Genomic DNA, 16,078 nt, shown 5'->3' with positions numbered 1-16,078 from the left:
CACACGGTGTTCCCTTTACAACCACAGCAGATCACAGGTGGGAACAGACTTCTGTTTTTCAGTATGCCACGTTTACTGATGTAAACTTAAGCCTTGTAGACACACTTTAGTTCTTTTTGGTTTTCTATTTTATTGGTTTTGTTCTCATTTTAATTGCTTTTTCAGTGAATGTTTTCTTGGAGGCTTCACTGCTTGCAGTATTTTGGTTACCTACCTCCAAGAGATTAGTCTTGAATGTAATTTGGGCTAGAGAGTAAATTCAAACTGAAAAAATAAACTGTATATATATTCCATCTTGAGATACACATTTTTTCCTGCCATGTATTAGGGCTTTTCAGATGTGTAGTAAGTTAGTTTTATCTTAAACAGTACATTTTAATTTAGTAAGTGCACTTTAAATATGTTGTTTTGACTATGTTTGCAAGTGACTTTGGAACAAAGTACAATTTCATGTTGCAATACTGTCTGTCTACATTGTATCTGTGTATTGGAAATGCAACTTAAATCTCAGAAGGGTTTTGGTTATGAATTTTTTTTTTTTTCAAATTAGGAACTTTGATTTGAGCTTTGCAAAGGATCATTAATTTTAAAGGATAGATCTTTGGAACATAGTCATGTGTGGAAACTAATTTGTCTAAAAATTGTATTTCAGATCCCGAATCTGAGAAGCCAAGGCACATAGTTTAGCTCAGTTAGTTAGAGTGTGGTACTGCTAATGCAAAGGTCACAGGTTCAATCCCGTATGGGCTATGCTGAGGGTTGGACTAGATGATCTCCAGAGGTCCCTTCCAACCTTACCATTCTATGAAAATATGTTTTCTATTATAATTCCTCTAAGATCATAGACAGATTTAAGATTTTTGATGTTTGAAAATGTAGTGGGCAATTATTTCAAGTCTCAACATTATTCAGTTTTTGAAAGGTGGTCTTGCAAAGAAATTGGTACAGCATAAATTTTCTCCTGATTTTCACTCACAATATTAGTAATATTAGTACATTTATACCATGAAAACCCTGCTGACTTATAAAATTAAGTTTTTTAGCTGTCATTTTTCTGACTGCAAAGTTGCTTAGCTTGTTTTTGCTACCTTGAGTAAAGTGTTTCTGTGTAAATCTGTTGGGTCAGTTCTGTGCTATGGGGTTACAGTTTGCTTAGACTGCCTTTTTGTTGTGAGTTTTGGGGTTTAAGCTTTCCCTGGGTAGCAGCAAGGCATTTCTACAGTAGCAAATGTCTCAAGAATGCTGTCACTTGAGTCTTCGTAGTCAGACCCCAGCAACTTCAGGATGCTGTGTTGGTCTCAGTTGTCTGCCCAGGCTTTTAGTTGAATTTTTAGTAAAAAGGAAGGTGCTTAGGGATTTTAAAAGGTTTTGTGCATTTTTCCGTCTTTACAAATTCCAACAGACTCCTTTTCTGCTTTTAAGTCTTGCCTGGGCGTACTGCAGGACTAGAACGAATAGCACGTGTTTTTAGCCTTTTTGAAGAAGGCAAGAGCACTGACATTTTGAGTGCAAGTCAGATTGCTTCAAAATCCTCTTCAGCATTTAACCTGAATTGAAGTTAGCAAAATGATACAAAAACCAGTTTTGAGCAGGCTGGCCAAATAGGACTTTCAGTATTCTCTGGAGGAAGAGGCCACATGAGTTTAGGCTCCGATGGGTTAATGACTGCATCTAACACTACTGTGAGTTTATTATCGACAGAGAAATCCAGAAGCTGATAGCAGGGAGACTGGATACAGTTGTTATGGTGGGAGACAGATCAGGAATGGATTTCTAGGTCAGTGGTAAGGATGATAATTAAAACCCAGAAGTGGAAAGAACAGGCAAGGCAGGTATGCGAAAAGAGGAGGAGACTGGAAAAGTATGGGATGCTCCTAGGGCAGGAGCAGAGAACAGCGGGGAGTGAACAGGTGCTGAAAGATGGATTTGGAGCTGGCAAAGTCTAGGACAAAATTAGATTTCTAGGAGTGCCTGTGTAAGCTGTGTCAGCCTGAGAGCTGTGGAGGGCTCTCATGTGCAGGGCAGCTTGTTGCACTCAATTTAGTGCTGACCTGAGCCTGCTCAGAAAATAGCAGTCATATCCTTACGGGTTAATTAAATGAGACCAGGATGCAGCCTTAAGCACTGGCACATGAGTGCTATTCCTAACTGTCAGCATACTCCTTGGTGTGGTTTTGGATTGTGCCAGAGTGCTCTCCCAGGCAATGTCCCAGTGTATTTCGGGGCAGGACTGGCAAAGGACTGTTCCAGGTAGGCAAAAGTGATGAAGCTACACTTTATTTAGCTGTGTAAAAAAGTTCAGCAGTATGCATAGGAGCTATGTTAGCCTTTGGAGCTAGATTTGGACCCTATTCCTTTTCTCTCTGCCAGTAAAGATATTGTCGGCTTGGACTCTGATTAGACCAGGGCAGCACTGTGCTGATACAGCTGTGCAGCTCCCACGATTGCATTAGGGTCTGCACTCCTCCATATAAACACTGGTTCATTCTGAGCTGGCTGAAATAACTCCTGCCATGCTATCTACTGCAAAGCGTAGGTATGTCCTGAGACCTCGGAGAGGGCCCCGAAGCTCTAGGCTTAGGTCTGCGCATGTGTTTGGAGCCTTTTGTGGAAGCAGTCACAAGTGAACGGAGAAGCTGGAGTGAAGGAAATTAATTCAGAACTAGAAAAAGAGATCAAGAAAACAAAATGAATTGGAATGACCAGTCAGCCTGGGGGTAACGCAGAGTGGTGGCTGGAGAGCACGAGCCCCTGAAGAGGCAGTATTAGTGCGGGGGAGGAAGGAGGTAGGAGGGATGTGTGCACAGAGGGAGGCAGGAGGAGGATGGGGGTCTGCTGGGACAAGAAGAATAAGAGATCGGGCAAGAAATCTTGGTATCAGTGGGGAGGAGGGGATTCTGTTAAATCGACACTACTGCCTCAAACATCCCCCTTAATTCAGTCACTGAATTATATAGCGAGTCACTGTAGGGGCTGAGAAATATTGAGGTAATAATTTTATCAAAAACAAATCAGCTGAGAGTTGCATACAATGGAATTAGTCCTTGAAATTAGAAAATACAACTCTATTCTGTTTCATATTTTCAACATGCTGAGATTTTTCTCAGAGTGTTAGAAAAAAATGGAAATACTTTGGGCTGCACCAGATGTTACTTGCTTTAAAGGAAGAAAAGCTTCCAAAAGGGCTAATTCAAAGTATGTGTGTGAGACCTAGGGCATCATCCTTTAACAGTCTTTAAAAGAAGACCATCTGTCCATGGTTTCAGAAGTCAAAAAAGTTGTTCATCTGTTTCTCTTCTCATTAGTATTATTTTAAACTGGGGGAGCTGTACAAACCATGAGCTAAATTTGCCTTTGAATAAAATTCCCTTCCAGCCGTACCTCTACAAGCTGAGTAATTAATGACTCCAAGCATGTAATATGAGATTAATTTTTGTATATCTTGCAACATTCATCATATTTGGTTTAAGACTATCAATGTAAATTGTTAATGAGGTGAAAAATTTAAGTGTATTGAAGAGGGTGAAAGAGAAGCAGCTATTTTTTCTAAATATTCATTTTGCAGGCAAATTGAATTTCTGGTATTTCTAATCCCTCAACCTCTTTAAATAAAACTGTTGAGGAAGAACAAAGTTCTGATTGGCCTCGTCGTTGTCCTTCTTTAAATCTTTATTAGGTATGACTGATTATATTAGCTTTTAGATCTGCATGGAAAAGATCTTGGTCTCGAGGGGAAAGGAGAAATACCTTAGTTCTGTTATGATTTTGCGATTTTATGGCCTGATCCAGCTGAAAGGCATGCAGGTCAGCAGTCACCCTGCTGTGTTATGTAGCTTTCTTTATTCTTGAAAATTCTGGATAAATTGCAGTTTCTTACACCTTCTTTAATATGTCAAACCTGGATGCTGATATTGACCTTCTACGTCTTACTTGATTCCTGATGCAGCTGGCACTCCGTTTTCTTTCAGGGTGATTTATCTGCAAGTCATGGTGCTCCCTCGAACATGTATTGTTCAGGACACATCCACAACATTATGAAAGCCTTAGCTTAATGTTCTGGTGAAAGACATTGTAGAAGTTTACCATTAAGGCTATGCTGCTGTAAAGCGCTGGTGGAGTAGAGGAGTCTTCGTATTTCCCTTCACCTGGAAGAGCTGCACAAAAGTAGCTTGCTTTCTTGTGCCCTGCCAACACTGTCTATTGCAATGTCTAAATTAGGTCATTCGTTTTTTCTGAATATGTATGTTAAAGATTCCTTTCCATGTTTTAATAGAAATTTGTAAAAATTTTAGGTTAGTTAAGAAAGAAGGCTTTCACTTATGGAAGGAATCTATCGGAATACCGTATCACAGTTTTGTCATTGTTTTTAATGCATTTCAACCTATTCAGAACTTATTTTTCCTAATTAAGAAAAGGAAACTTAATATATTTACATTGTTCATTGTATAAATGCTGTTTCATGTACACATACAATAAGTTAAAAAAAATATATATATACACACACGTGCACATGTACACTCACTCACTTTCACCCAAGGTTCATCTGTTTTATCAAGCTTTTCTTTAGTGTTAGGGATCTTTCCAGGAACCCTTTTTGCATGCTTTAGACTTTACAATGTATATATTTTTATATCAGATATATTATTGACAGCTGAATGATTGATTAGGGAATGTATTTTATGAATTGCCTTAAAAAAAAGTGTGATGTGATTGAATCCTCAGTCAGAAAAAGGTACATTATTATTCTTCCTGTTGCATATAGAGTATTCTGATTTTCTCAAAATTTTTTTTGAGAAAGAGACTTAATGTAAATGTTTGGGCACTGTCTAAACAAGTTTTATATAACCTACTTATCAGCTAGAAGAGTGTTCAACAGCTCCAAAACAGCAAAAAAAAAAAAAAAAAAAAAAAAAAAAAGCTCCAAAAAAGAGCAAGCTTTTTCCTATTGCATGCGGAGACTGCATGCTGGCTATAAGTAATATGTCTAATACAACCAAAGAAGAAACAATAACTGTTTAGAACAGGTATTGCAGGATTTTTCAGAATACAGTATTTGACCTTTATTGTGTGTTAAAATGTGCAGAGATAGAGAATACAAAGTAATTGCTCTAAAAGGTGAGAGGAAAATGAAACGTCCAAAAGAACATTAGAACAAGGAAAGGTTTGAAGGAAAAGAGGAGACAAGCAAAAATTGTGTATGCAGCCAATGGCTTTTTCTTACTGAGACTAAGTAGAGAAAATTAGATCCTTGCTGGGAAACTGCAGCTCTTTGAGGTGTTCTTAGTTTTAAAAGAATTTTCAAAAATGGAGAAAAAGCTCAAGAAAATAATGTATGAGATCTGAAAGCCTTCCCTCATAGTAAATTTTAAACTACGATCTTTTTAGTTCATCTGAGAGGACTTTGAGAAGTTACTTAATTGTTGTTTAAAAGGATATATACAGAGACCTTCTGGGCAGGCTAGACATCCACAAATCCATGGGCCCAGATGGGATGCACCCACGGGTACTGAGGGAGCTGGCGGATGTTGTTGCCAGGCCGTTCTCCATCATCTTTGAAAAGGTCCTGGAGAACTGAAGAGGTGCCTGGGGAATACAAGAAAGCCAATGCCACTCCAGTCTTCAAAAACGGGCAAGAAGGAGGACCCAGGCAACTCTAGACTGGTCAGCCTCACCTCCATCCCTGGAAAGGTCATGGAACAGCTCCTTCTGGATGTCATCTCCAGGCATATGGAGGAGAAGAAGGTGATCAGGAGTAGGCAGCCTGGATTCACCAAGGGGAAATCCTGCTTAACCAATCTGATAGCCTTCTCTGATGGAATGACTGGCTGGGTAGATGAGGGGAGAGCAGTGGACGTTGTGTACCTTGACTTCAGCAAGGCTTTTGACACTGCCTCCCGTGGTATCCGCACATGGAAGCTCAGGAAGTGTGGGTTAGCTGAGTAGACAGTGAGATGGATTGAGACCTGGCTGAAAGGCAGAGCTCAGAGGGTCATCATCAGTGGTGCACAGTCTAGCTGGAGGCCTGTGGCTAGTGTCATCCACCAGGGCTCAGTGCTGGGTCCCATCTTGTTCAACTTCTTCATCAATGACCTGGATGAGGGGACAGAGTGCCTCCTCAGAAAGTTTGATGATGATACCAAGCTGGGAGGAGTGGCTGATACACCTGAGAGCTGTGCTGCCATATAGAGAGACCTGGACAAGCTGGAGAGTTTGGCGGAGAGGAACCTCGTGAGGTTCAACAAGGGCAAGTGCAGAGTCCTGCACCTAGGGAAAAATAACCCCATGCACCAGGACAAGGTGGGGGCTGACCTTCTGGAGAGCAGCTCTGCAGAGAAGGACCTGGGAGTGCTGGTGGATGACAGGTTGACCATGAGCCAGCGATGTGCCCTTGTGGCCAAGAAGGCCAATGGTCTCCTGGGGTGCATTGGGAAGAGTGTTGCCAGCAGGTGGAGGGAGGTGATCCTGCCCCTCTCCTCAGCCCTGGGGAGGCCTTATCTGGAGTCCTGTGTCCATTTCTGGGCTCCCCACTACAAGAGAGACATGGAGCTACTGCAGAGAGTCTAGCGTAGGGCTACGAGGATGATCAGAGGGCTGGAGCATCTGCCCTATGAGGAACGGCTGCGAGAGCTGGGCGTCTTCAGCCTGGGGAAGAGAAGACTGAGGGGGGATCTTATCAATGTGTACAAGTACCTGAAGGGAGGGTGTCAAGGGGACAGGGACAAACTCTTTTCAGTTGTCCCGTGTGACAGGACAAGAGACAATGGGCAGAAATTGAATCACAGGAAGTTCCACCTGAGCGTGAGGGGGAATTTCTTCCCTGTGAGAGCAACGGAGCACTGGCACAGGTTGCCCAGAGCGGTTCTGGAGTCTCCTTTTGTGGAGATCTTCAAGGCCCGCCTGGATGCAACCCTGTCTACCATGCTGTGGGTTGACCCTGCTGAGCAGGGGAGTTGGACTAGATGATCTCCAGAGATGCCTGATTCTATGATTCTGTGAAAGAAGACTTTCAGTACTAGAAAAGTATTTGACATGGAAATACATAATATGTTTCAGTAGCTGGAGATTGAGTAAACACAAAGCAGAAACTAGGTGAACTTTTTTAAAGATAAAAGTTATGAAATGTTGGATTGCTGTTGAAAGAGATGTGATATTCTTCTGCTCTGCAAGACTTTATAGCAGCTGTGCTCTGGATCACTGTAAGAGATGGACACGATAGCAAATCTCCAAGTGAGACTCTGTCAGCTAAATTGTGCCGAAGGACAGCCTAAATTCTTCCTGTGGTTCCTGTAAACCTGTTGGCCAGAGAAGTTACCTAAACAAAACAGACGTAATGTGTCATAACAAAACAGATGTAATATATCATCTTCTGCCTCTAACACACAACAAATGAAATGGTGTGACTGTAGCCGTGGTCACCGCCAGTTGGAGCAGTTTCAACCCAGGGCAGAGATAATTTGAGCCGTTCGAGTGAATGATTTCAGTTTTCAGACTGATGTATTAAGCTAAAATTGTTCTGCCTGGATACACTGAATGAAAACTCCAGTGGTCTCACATGGGTCAGATACTGCTGCTCTGTGGGCAGCGGTGTCTATGCCAGAAATAGGGAAAAGAGCTGTTACAGCTTCAGACAGCTAATTTGTATCTACTGTTGCATATCTGCTGGAGCATTTAGAAAATAAATGCATTTATCCTTGGAGCAGAAGCAAGATGTTGATTGTGGGTTTGCTCCCCTTTCCCCATCAAAGCTCTACTACCTATGCAATAATAAAAAATATTAAACATACCGTCTTGCTGGTCTGATTTCCACTTGAATATTTTTTCGTGTTTTGGAATGTGATACTTCAGCTCCAAAAAAGGCTTGTCTTTTGCTTTTAGGACAATTACACTTGTATTTCATTACATGTAGATTCATCTTCGCTTTCCTGCAATTGTTTTTGTAAAACTAGTTTTAGAGCAGTTTTGATTTACATCAGTGGAATGGCTAGTAAAGGGAATAACACAACACAATATATTTTCATTACCATTTCTATGTGCTGTAGCGTTCTGACAGCAAGTTAAGAAGAAGCTGCACTGGGCTTTATGGAAGGGACTGCAGTAATTAATCTTCATTAGGATTGTTGCCATGGCCTTGTGAATTAAAATTTATTACGTGAAAGAAGGTTTGTGGCACAACATGTTTGATTGGCAAAATGCCAATATTTACAGGCTAAATTATTCCTAACTTTTCTCAACTGTATTTTATTAGTAGATTCATTCATTATTCATGTGCGTTTCTTTGGGAAAGAGCTCGTGAGCTCCATAGCTGTTTGGAAACTCAACTCATGGACTGCAATACAGTGACAAGGGCAGTTTGTTTCAGTGCAGTGTTGGTAAGTCTAGATGCCAAAACATGCTCTGATAAATGTTAACTGAAACACAGCCTATGGTCTAGGAGATCTTGGAGTACCGTGTTGTGTAAAAGCAGCGAAGTGGCTGAAGATCTGTGTAGCATAACATTTCAAATGACTGACTCAGAAGCACTTAAAATCTAAACCTTAGAACATGCTGTGAACATACCTCAAAGCACACTGTAAGACTATTAATTAGAAGTAAAATTAAGAGAGTTTCCTGGTGTATCGCCGTCAGGGTCATAGTTATATCCCCTGTTTCCCAGATGGCATTCATTTTTGCTGCCATTTATTTCAGAGACAGGATTCATAAACTGTACTTTAGTATTTCTGCAATGAAAGTTATCTATCAGATGATAGTGCTTTCCGTTGTTGTTACAGCTGCATAAATGGTGGCCACAGAAGTTACTGCGCATGTTGATGAAGTTGGCTGTTAGTACGTCGGCGCCTGTGTAAACACAGCCCGTGACAGTAAATCATGCCATCCGGCAGCCTCAGACTGCGTGGGTAATTCAGGCTGCCGCAGCAACGAGAAGCTAAATTGCACCAGATGGTACAAGGAAGGAATTGCAATCCAGCTGCACGTGCCACTTTCTAAACGTTATAAATAGGAAAGGAAGAGATGCACTGGTTTTGGTCGGGAACCCTCTGAATTGTGAATTTTGCTTTCTAATTATGTTTTTTTCATGTTAGAAAATAAATCACCCTAGATTACCTTATTTTGTTTTGGCTATTGCCGTGGACATCCACGGGTGGCGTGTGTGTAAGGAGAAGGAGGGCTGCATCTGTCAGTGGGCAGTGAGCAACGAGAAAAAGCTTTGCTCTCCAGGGCATGCTGACGGCCCTTCAGTCAGCAGAGACCAAAGGGGAATTCAGTTAGCAATCGCAGGAGCGTAAGTCATCCCCGTGGAGCTGTTTCCACGGGCTCTGCCCTTCTGCATGCACACCTGAGCATTGCACCTATTACACTTCCCCCTTCTCAGAAAACTTTCTGTGTGAACAGGTAAGGAGCAGCACCCGAATGGTGGGTGAGGTGCACCTTGCCCTCCTGGTGCGAGACGTCTCGCTTGGCAGTCCCCAGCTTCTTTTTCAAACCACTGCTCTCTCCTCCTCCTCGTCCTCCTCCGAAGTTTCCCGTATCTCACATTGTTTTGCTTCTACTTTTTGTGCTTCATTAGAAGCCTCCGTTTCTCTTCATCGCTCAATAGCTTTCTCACTGTATTATCTTTTCTCTTGCTTCCCATCTTCCACGTTCCTCCTTACTTGCTTCTCAGACTTACTGCCTAGCAGGGGTCGAATTAGTGTGAAAATATGCCTAATGCTGACGTGCAGATACGTCTTTGGTATGCACCATTAATCTAGCAACGTGATGCTGTAGTAATAATAAGAGACAACTTGACTCAGCATAACCTTCCCACAAAGCTTACGATGAGGATCCTTGGGGCACTGTGCCCCTGTCTGTGAAAAAAGCAGGAGCCTCCCAGTTCCTTCTGAATGCTTCCTGCTTAATTTTATACCTCCCAAACATCCAGGCCTATGGTCATCTGAAACTCGGCAGCGAAGCGCTAGGTTCTCATTACTTAAAGCCTGCTGTTCCGTAAGCTCTGAGGTTTCTGCACTGTTTTAATTGCTCGAGATTGTTTTGTGCTTGCGTCCCAGATGAAGCATCAGTCGATTACAAATGCAAACTGGGCTTCGGAGCCCATCCACACGCTGGGAGGAATTGCCTCTTCTACAAGCAAGCTACGAGTGCTTTTATTCGATGGCATTTCAGCCTTACGCTTTTCAAGCGAAGCCTCCATAATCTGCCCTGGTCAGAGAGACCCCGGTGAAGCTGCATCCCAGCACGTGCTGGCCACCAGGAGAAGGGAGTCTTAGCGATTTATGGTATATTCATGTACTGTCAATGTAGCTTTAATATTTTTGAAATATCTGAAGCCCTGCAGAGAGAAATAACAATCCTTGTCCCAGAAAAGCAATAAAGGAAGTGTTGGTAGCAAACGCTGAAAAGCTCCCCGCGTGCAATTGCCAGCTCAAAAACGGCAAGAGGAGATGCTGTGCTGTTTGAAATGGCGTCGTTTGTGAAGAGTGTTTTAACGCGCAGTCATCAACTGTTGCTTTACACTATTTCTTCTGGATAGGCAGGACAAGAACAAGATAAAATGAGGGATTTTGGTTCATCTGTGAGCATATAAGGGGCACGCCGGGGTTTTTTCCTCCTGTCCTGGTTGTAACAAGTATGCCGAGGTCAGCGCCGCTCTCGTACGGGCAGTGGGATAGAAGGGCGAGTGCTGTGTCCGCGGTGCCGGTGCCGGTGCCAGGCTGCCCCGGTGCACCGGTGCCTCCTGGCGAAGCAACCAGAAGGTGCGGTGGCAACTTCTAAACAAGCTAGAAAGAAGGGATGAAACCCTTGTCCTCCTGGTGATTCCCAGAGAGTGTTTGGGGAAATCTTGAAAACTGCTGTATTTCGAGCTGCGTTGTGGATTGTTCTGTTTTTCAGCAAATTATGAAGTAAGCCTTTCACGTGCTGGTTGTTAGTTCTGGTAATGGGAAGAAACAAGGTGGCCAGTTGAAGCTGGTTTCTATTGGCCATTAGGTTCGTGTGCCATGTTGGTTTAGAGTACAGTGTTCTCCGATTTAAGCTGTTAGTAGTAAGTGCTGCTTCTAATCGTTAAATCTCTAAATGAATATTTCCTAATGAAAAAATTCGTTATATTTTCACTTAAGTTATTGCAAGTATTAATGCAATTTTAAAAGCTTTTGTTAATGCATTTGTATGAAGAAAATTGAATTTTCCGTGAATGTTTTCTGTGAAATTTGCCCAATTGTAATTGAAAATATGAATTTTAAAATCTATTTTTAAAAGCCTAAAATCAGTCTTTGAAAAATTGTTTCTCATTTTTTGCTATGTTGTTTAAAGTACAAGCGTGGAAGACTGAAAATGCCATCTCATTTCAGGTGTCTTTTCTGGAGGGAGTGGTTTGGGGGGTTACGGTCTGAGGTGGGGGAGGTGGGTATAAATTCTCAGTCTTCCTTACAGAGTTTGCAAGCTGGGTCTGCATAACCTGTCTGTTGAACAGATGTAGTCGAGATTGCTTAAAACAAAATTTTTTGTGTGTCTGGGCAAAGACCAGGCAAAGGGACTGCAGGCAAAGCGGGTGGCAGCACCGCTGGACCTGCAGCCCCGCCAGGGCAGAGAGCTCGGGTGCCGGGCTCGCTGCCTTCCTTCCCTCGTATTTGGCCATGTGACAGAAGTCAAAGTAATAAGTCCATTTCAGCTAAATTTAAGGCTGCAAAAGGCAATTCATTAGAGTCTTACAAAAGCAGTAAGAGAAATAGGAACTCAACGGGGGAAAAAAAAATGGGTGTAAGTTTGTGTCTTCCTCTCGTGGCAAGGCGTAGTTAATAGCTTGCAAGGACTTATTTTGAAGGAAGAAAGAAGAGTGGCTTGAATGAAACAGACCCAAATCAAAACTTGCATCTGTATTAATAAAGTGTAGGATTTGCCAATGGAATGACAGTTCTCATATTTTTATTTTTGTCACATATTTATTTTAGACAAGATGCTGAATGCGTGTCAGTGTCCACTGACAAATTACTGAATCAGGTTTGTCAAGTTGCCTATCAGTCTATAAGGCAGCAAATATTGGGTAAAGCTAATTATCAGTATCCGGATATACTGTCATCTCAATTAAGACAACAGAACAGCCACCACCGCCTCAGCCTGAAAGCAGTTCTAATTTAGACTTTCAGAGTTCATCTGCTTTATTGCTTTAGCAATGTTTAAATTGTTTGATTACATGATGATATTGATTACCACAGTTGTTAAAAAGAGTAATTGATTTGTTTCTACAGTGAACCTGAGGAGAGAAGTGGAGGAAAGAAAAGAGGCTGTAGTAACAGTAAAGCGGCAGAAGAAATGGCCCTGAAAAGAAAGAAGGCTAAACTGAGCTACGAGGAAGACTCCTTTATGCCATTGGATACTGGGCTTTCCCTGGCAGAGGACGAAGAGCTTGTACTACATCTGCTCAACAGTAATAGCTAATCGTTTTCCTACAGGCTTTCTTTTCTGGGAAATCTTCACCCTTCTATCAGTAATCGGCGCACGATCAGTTTGGCATCTGGGCAGATGGGTACCATTGGGCATAGATAAACAAGCTCCATGGGCAATGAGCTTGCCTCTGATCTGCTCATAGGTTATAGACAAGGTTTAGCTGTTCCGTGAATGTATCGGGATATTTGGTTTTGATTTATAAGGATTTCTAAACCAACTTTTCAGACTAAATCCCCAAGTGACATTTTGCAGTAGCACATTTATAAGTGAGCCCAGGTTTTGAAGAATTCATCATTTAAAAAATTTTAATCTTGCTTTAAATAAAAACAGGATGTGCCTTTCTTGGCTGTGTCAGGTTTATTATCTTAGAAGATAAATGCGTACTAGAATTATCAAAGAAGAGATACTGTTGGCAGTTCAAATCATATTACTTAAAAATAAAATGCTTTTTTTTTCCTTCTGTGTATCATGCCCATTTGGTTAAAATATTTTATTAAAATTCTTGAAGCTTTGGTATAAACTTTGTCTCTCAGCTTTGTTATGAAACCATTTATTTTTCCAATCAGTTATCATTTCTCTTATGATTCTGTCACCTGTGTTAGGCAATTCAGAAACCACTTTCATAAGCTAAAACTTTGATTCTTGGATTTTGATTTTGAAACCCATATGAATGAGTAATGAGTAAATGGCATCATTGTGTTGTCCCAGTGCCACAAATAGTACAGCATATCTTGTGATAAGAATCCCTGTAAGACTAGAAACCAGAAGTTTCTGTTATAACCGAGTATAACAGAGAAAAGAGTATTTACCTTTGTTTTCTAGCATGTTCTGAAGTTCGAGCTCATCAAATTATGTAGTTTCTTGCAGATTTTGTGAATGCTTTCCCATAACCTCTGCACCATGATAACAGCAATGAGATATATGTATGCTTTCTACTTTGCAAGTTCAAAAATAGAAAAGATGGAGCTATGAGGAAACAATGAAACATGTTGCGTGGGGCAATATCTTTACCTAGATTTCTTTAAAGAAATCTGGCCTGTGTAATTCAGCCATTTATATATGTTGCTTGATTAAATTTAAAAGTGCTGATTTAATGAATGTGTTTTTCAGTTCTGGTTGAGTTTTGAAGTGTTTGCATCTCTGAATGCTTCAGCATATGTGGAATTAGTGTCAGATTCTGTTGTGTGCCTTTTGTGTCAGAAATAACGGAAGCTTTTGGTTTTATCACTCTGGCTCCTGCTTACATAAGGATGCTCTGGACTGCCTGACGCGTCAGGAAACCTCAACAGTATTGGCCCATCATTCAGAGGAAAGTATGGTAAACCCTTGCAGGCCATATGGAGAATGATCAAAACTGCTGAGAGTTTTACAAAGTTAATAAATGAGCTAGACAAAAGGAAGGCTGCTGTGTAAGAGAACGAAGGAGAGCAGGAAAATCCAATGTATTGCTTGTTGACACAGTTTTGTTGACAGCAAACAGACGTGCAAAGTCATGATTGTCTGTTTGCAGCAGATTTGTGTCTTAGAAGTTTACATGGAAAATTACAGTACAGAAAGTCAAACACTAAATAGATATAAATGCCCATGGGCTTTCCCCCATTGCCATTGCTGTTCTGTAGTGAATCAAAACGTATACATTGTCTAAAAAAAGCTGTGTACCAGTGGCCTTCCTTAACGGAGAAGGCTCTGATGTGATGCTGTTGTGACTGTACTTAAAATTCATCCTTGGAACAGTGATGAGCAATGTCACCAAGTGACTCCGCACCGAAATAATGTCAGTGCTGGCTCAGAAGTCATGGATGAAGGTGACAGATTCACCAAATCAACACAGGGAGCATCAACAGCGGGAAGCTTTTCAAAGGTAAGCTGGATGAGGGTGATAGTACAGTGGTATACAGCCTATCTTGTTCAGGTGAATTCGTAGATTCAGAGTGTACTTGGTGTGATATTGAGATGGTTTGCCTGTCACCCGAGTTTGCCAACTCAAATGTTTGCTCTGAGAAGGTTTAACATAGTTTGTTGGAAGAAAGAAAGTGCAGTGAGCGAAGATTTACCATTTCTTCCTGCAACATCCACATTCATTTTCTTGCTACACATGGGAGAGACAGAAATATTCTTATTCAGTAAACAGAGTAAAAAATAGATTTACATATATTGGAAGGACTGTACTGCACTTTTATTTTTGAAATACTTTCATTATCTGTGTAAAACTATTATCTAGTTGCTCTTATTTTTGTATTTCCAGATAATGTGGTTTCCAATGTATTTGTGTTATCTGATGTAGAGTGATTCTTTCCTGAATCCTTACTAAGTTTGGCCAGCTACTTGAAATGTACCTGTCCTTGAAGAGGAGTGTGTATCTAGAGTACCTACGGGAATGGAGCCCTGTGAAAAAATGGCAGGGGGGGGGAGGAACTTGAGGCAGCTGCTTCCTGCTAGGAGTGTATCTAAAATCTGGGAATGTTAAATGCACTAGAACAGAGAGAGAGAAGGAAAAACAGGATTCAGCGTTCAGTGGCTGTGATTCTGGGTTGTCATTCCCTTCATTTGTAGATCTAGATTAAGAGGTTCCTACCCAGCTCTGCTTCTTGCTATGTTTCTGGAGTGAGAACATGCTCCTAAATTACCTGTACTTCAACTGGCGAAGCCTCCCGCTTGGCCTCCGAGCGGCTGCAGCAGTGCTGGGCAGCCAGGGCTGCAGGACCGGGTGGCAGGTCCTCGCCTGCACCGGCACCCGCGGGCAGGGGACACGGGAAGGACAACTCCTCCTTTGGGAGTGGTTACAAGGTCTGAGTTTGGAAATGAGCATTTCCAAGGCCATTGGCCTGGAGAAATTGCCTTAAATCATCCAGCAGGAAAGCTTGTGGTAAATAATGGATTTTCATGATATTTTGCATTTGTACTTATATATTAATAGTGATTGATTTGCTTCTGCTGCGAGAATGGTTCCAGTGTGTTGATTTATACCTAGATATACAATGTTCAGACTACATCTAGTACATTAAAACTAATTCTGAGGATTTATATTACATACGTATGCAGCAGTATAGTGTAGCAGGCATTTATTCAGAGTCTTAAATTTTCTGATTATTGCATAGAAAATAATCAAGTCCTTTGTTTACCGAATAATTTATTACTCACTATTTGTTTCAAGCCCCTTTTGGATAGAAAGTGGAAATCAGTTAAAAAGTCCATATGATGGCATTTAAAAGCTGTTTTTTAAAATGAGGTTAGTAGCATGACACTAAATGAGCTTGCTATACAGAAGACATTCAACTTGCAGTATTTCCATGAGGCATATAAATGCATTGTTGCAAAGATGCTTCCCTGCCTCAGCACTATAGAAATTCGTGTTAGGTATTTATCTGCACTTTGCGGAGAGCTTATTGCTGCAGCATATTAAACTGTGTGAAGAGTGTAAGAAATTTAGGCTTTGACATAGGTGGTTGCAAATTAATATTTAACATTTTAAAATGAATTTATTTTCCTTTAAACATGAATAGAAATAATTATTTTTATTCTTCTAGCAAGTGATTGAACCCAACTAGAATACTGACTGCTGTGTCTTGCTCTCTGGCCAGCCTCCCAAAGAGAAAAATGCCTAAAGCAAAGTATTAAAAAACAGGGAGCTGTGGTA

General features: G+C 41.3%; 1 protein-coding gene across 1 annotated transcript in view; it reads left to right on the top strand.

The window, feature by feature from the left end:
- The window catches only part of DDX10 (DEAD-box helicase 10), a 188,665-nt gene extending 175,731 nt beyond the window's left edge, over window positions 1-12,934 (top strand). Inside the window, exon 18 of the mRNA XM_062577456.1 lies at window positions 12,243-12,934. Within this exon, the coding sequence (XP_062433440.1) occupies window positions 12,243-12,432 (190 nt within the window). The 3' untranslated portion in view covers window positions 12,433-12,934. The remainder of the gene's footprint in view (window positions 1-12,242) is intronic.
- Window positions 12,935-16,078: the final 3,144 nt, after the last annotated feature.

Source organism: Rhea pennata, chromosome 1, assembly GCF_028389875.1.
Source record: "Rhea pennata isolate bPtePen1 chromosome 1, bPtePen1.pri, whole genome shotgun sequence".
Classification (NCBI taxonomy): Eukaryota; Metazoa; Chordata; class Aves; order Rheiformes; family Rheidae; genus Rhea; species Rhea pennata.
This window is presented reverse-complemented; position numbering and strand designations above follow the sequence as displayed.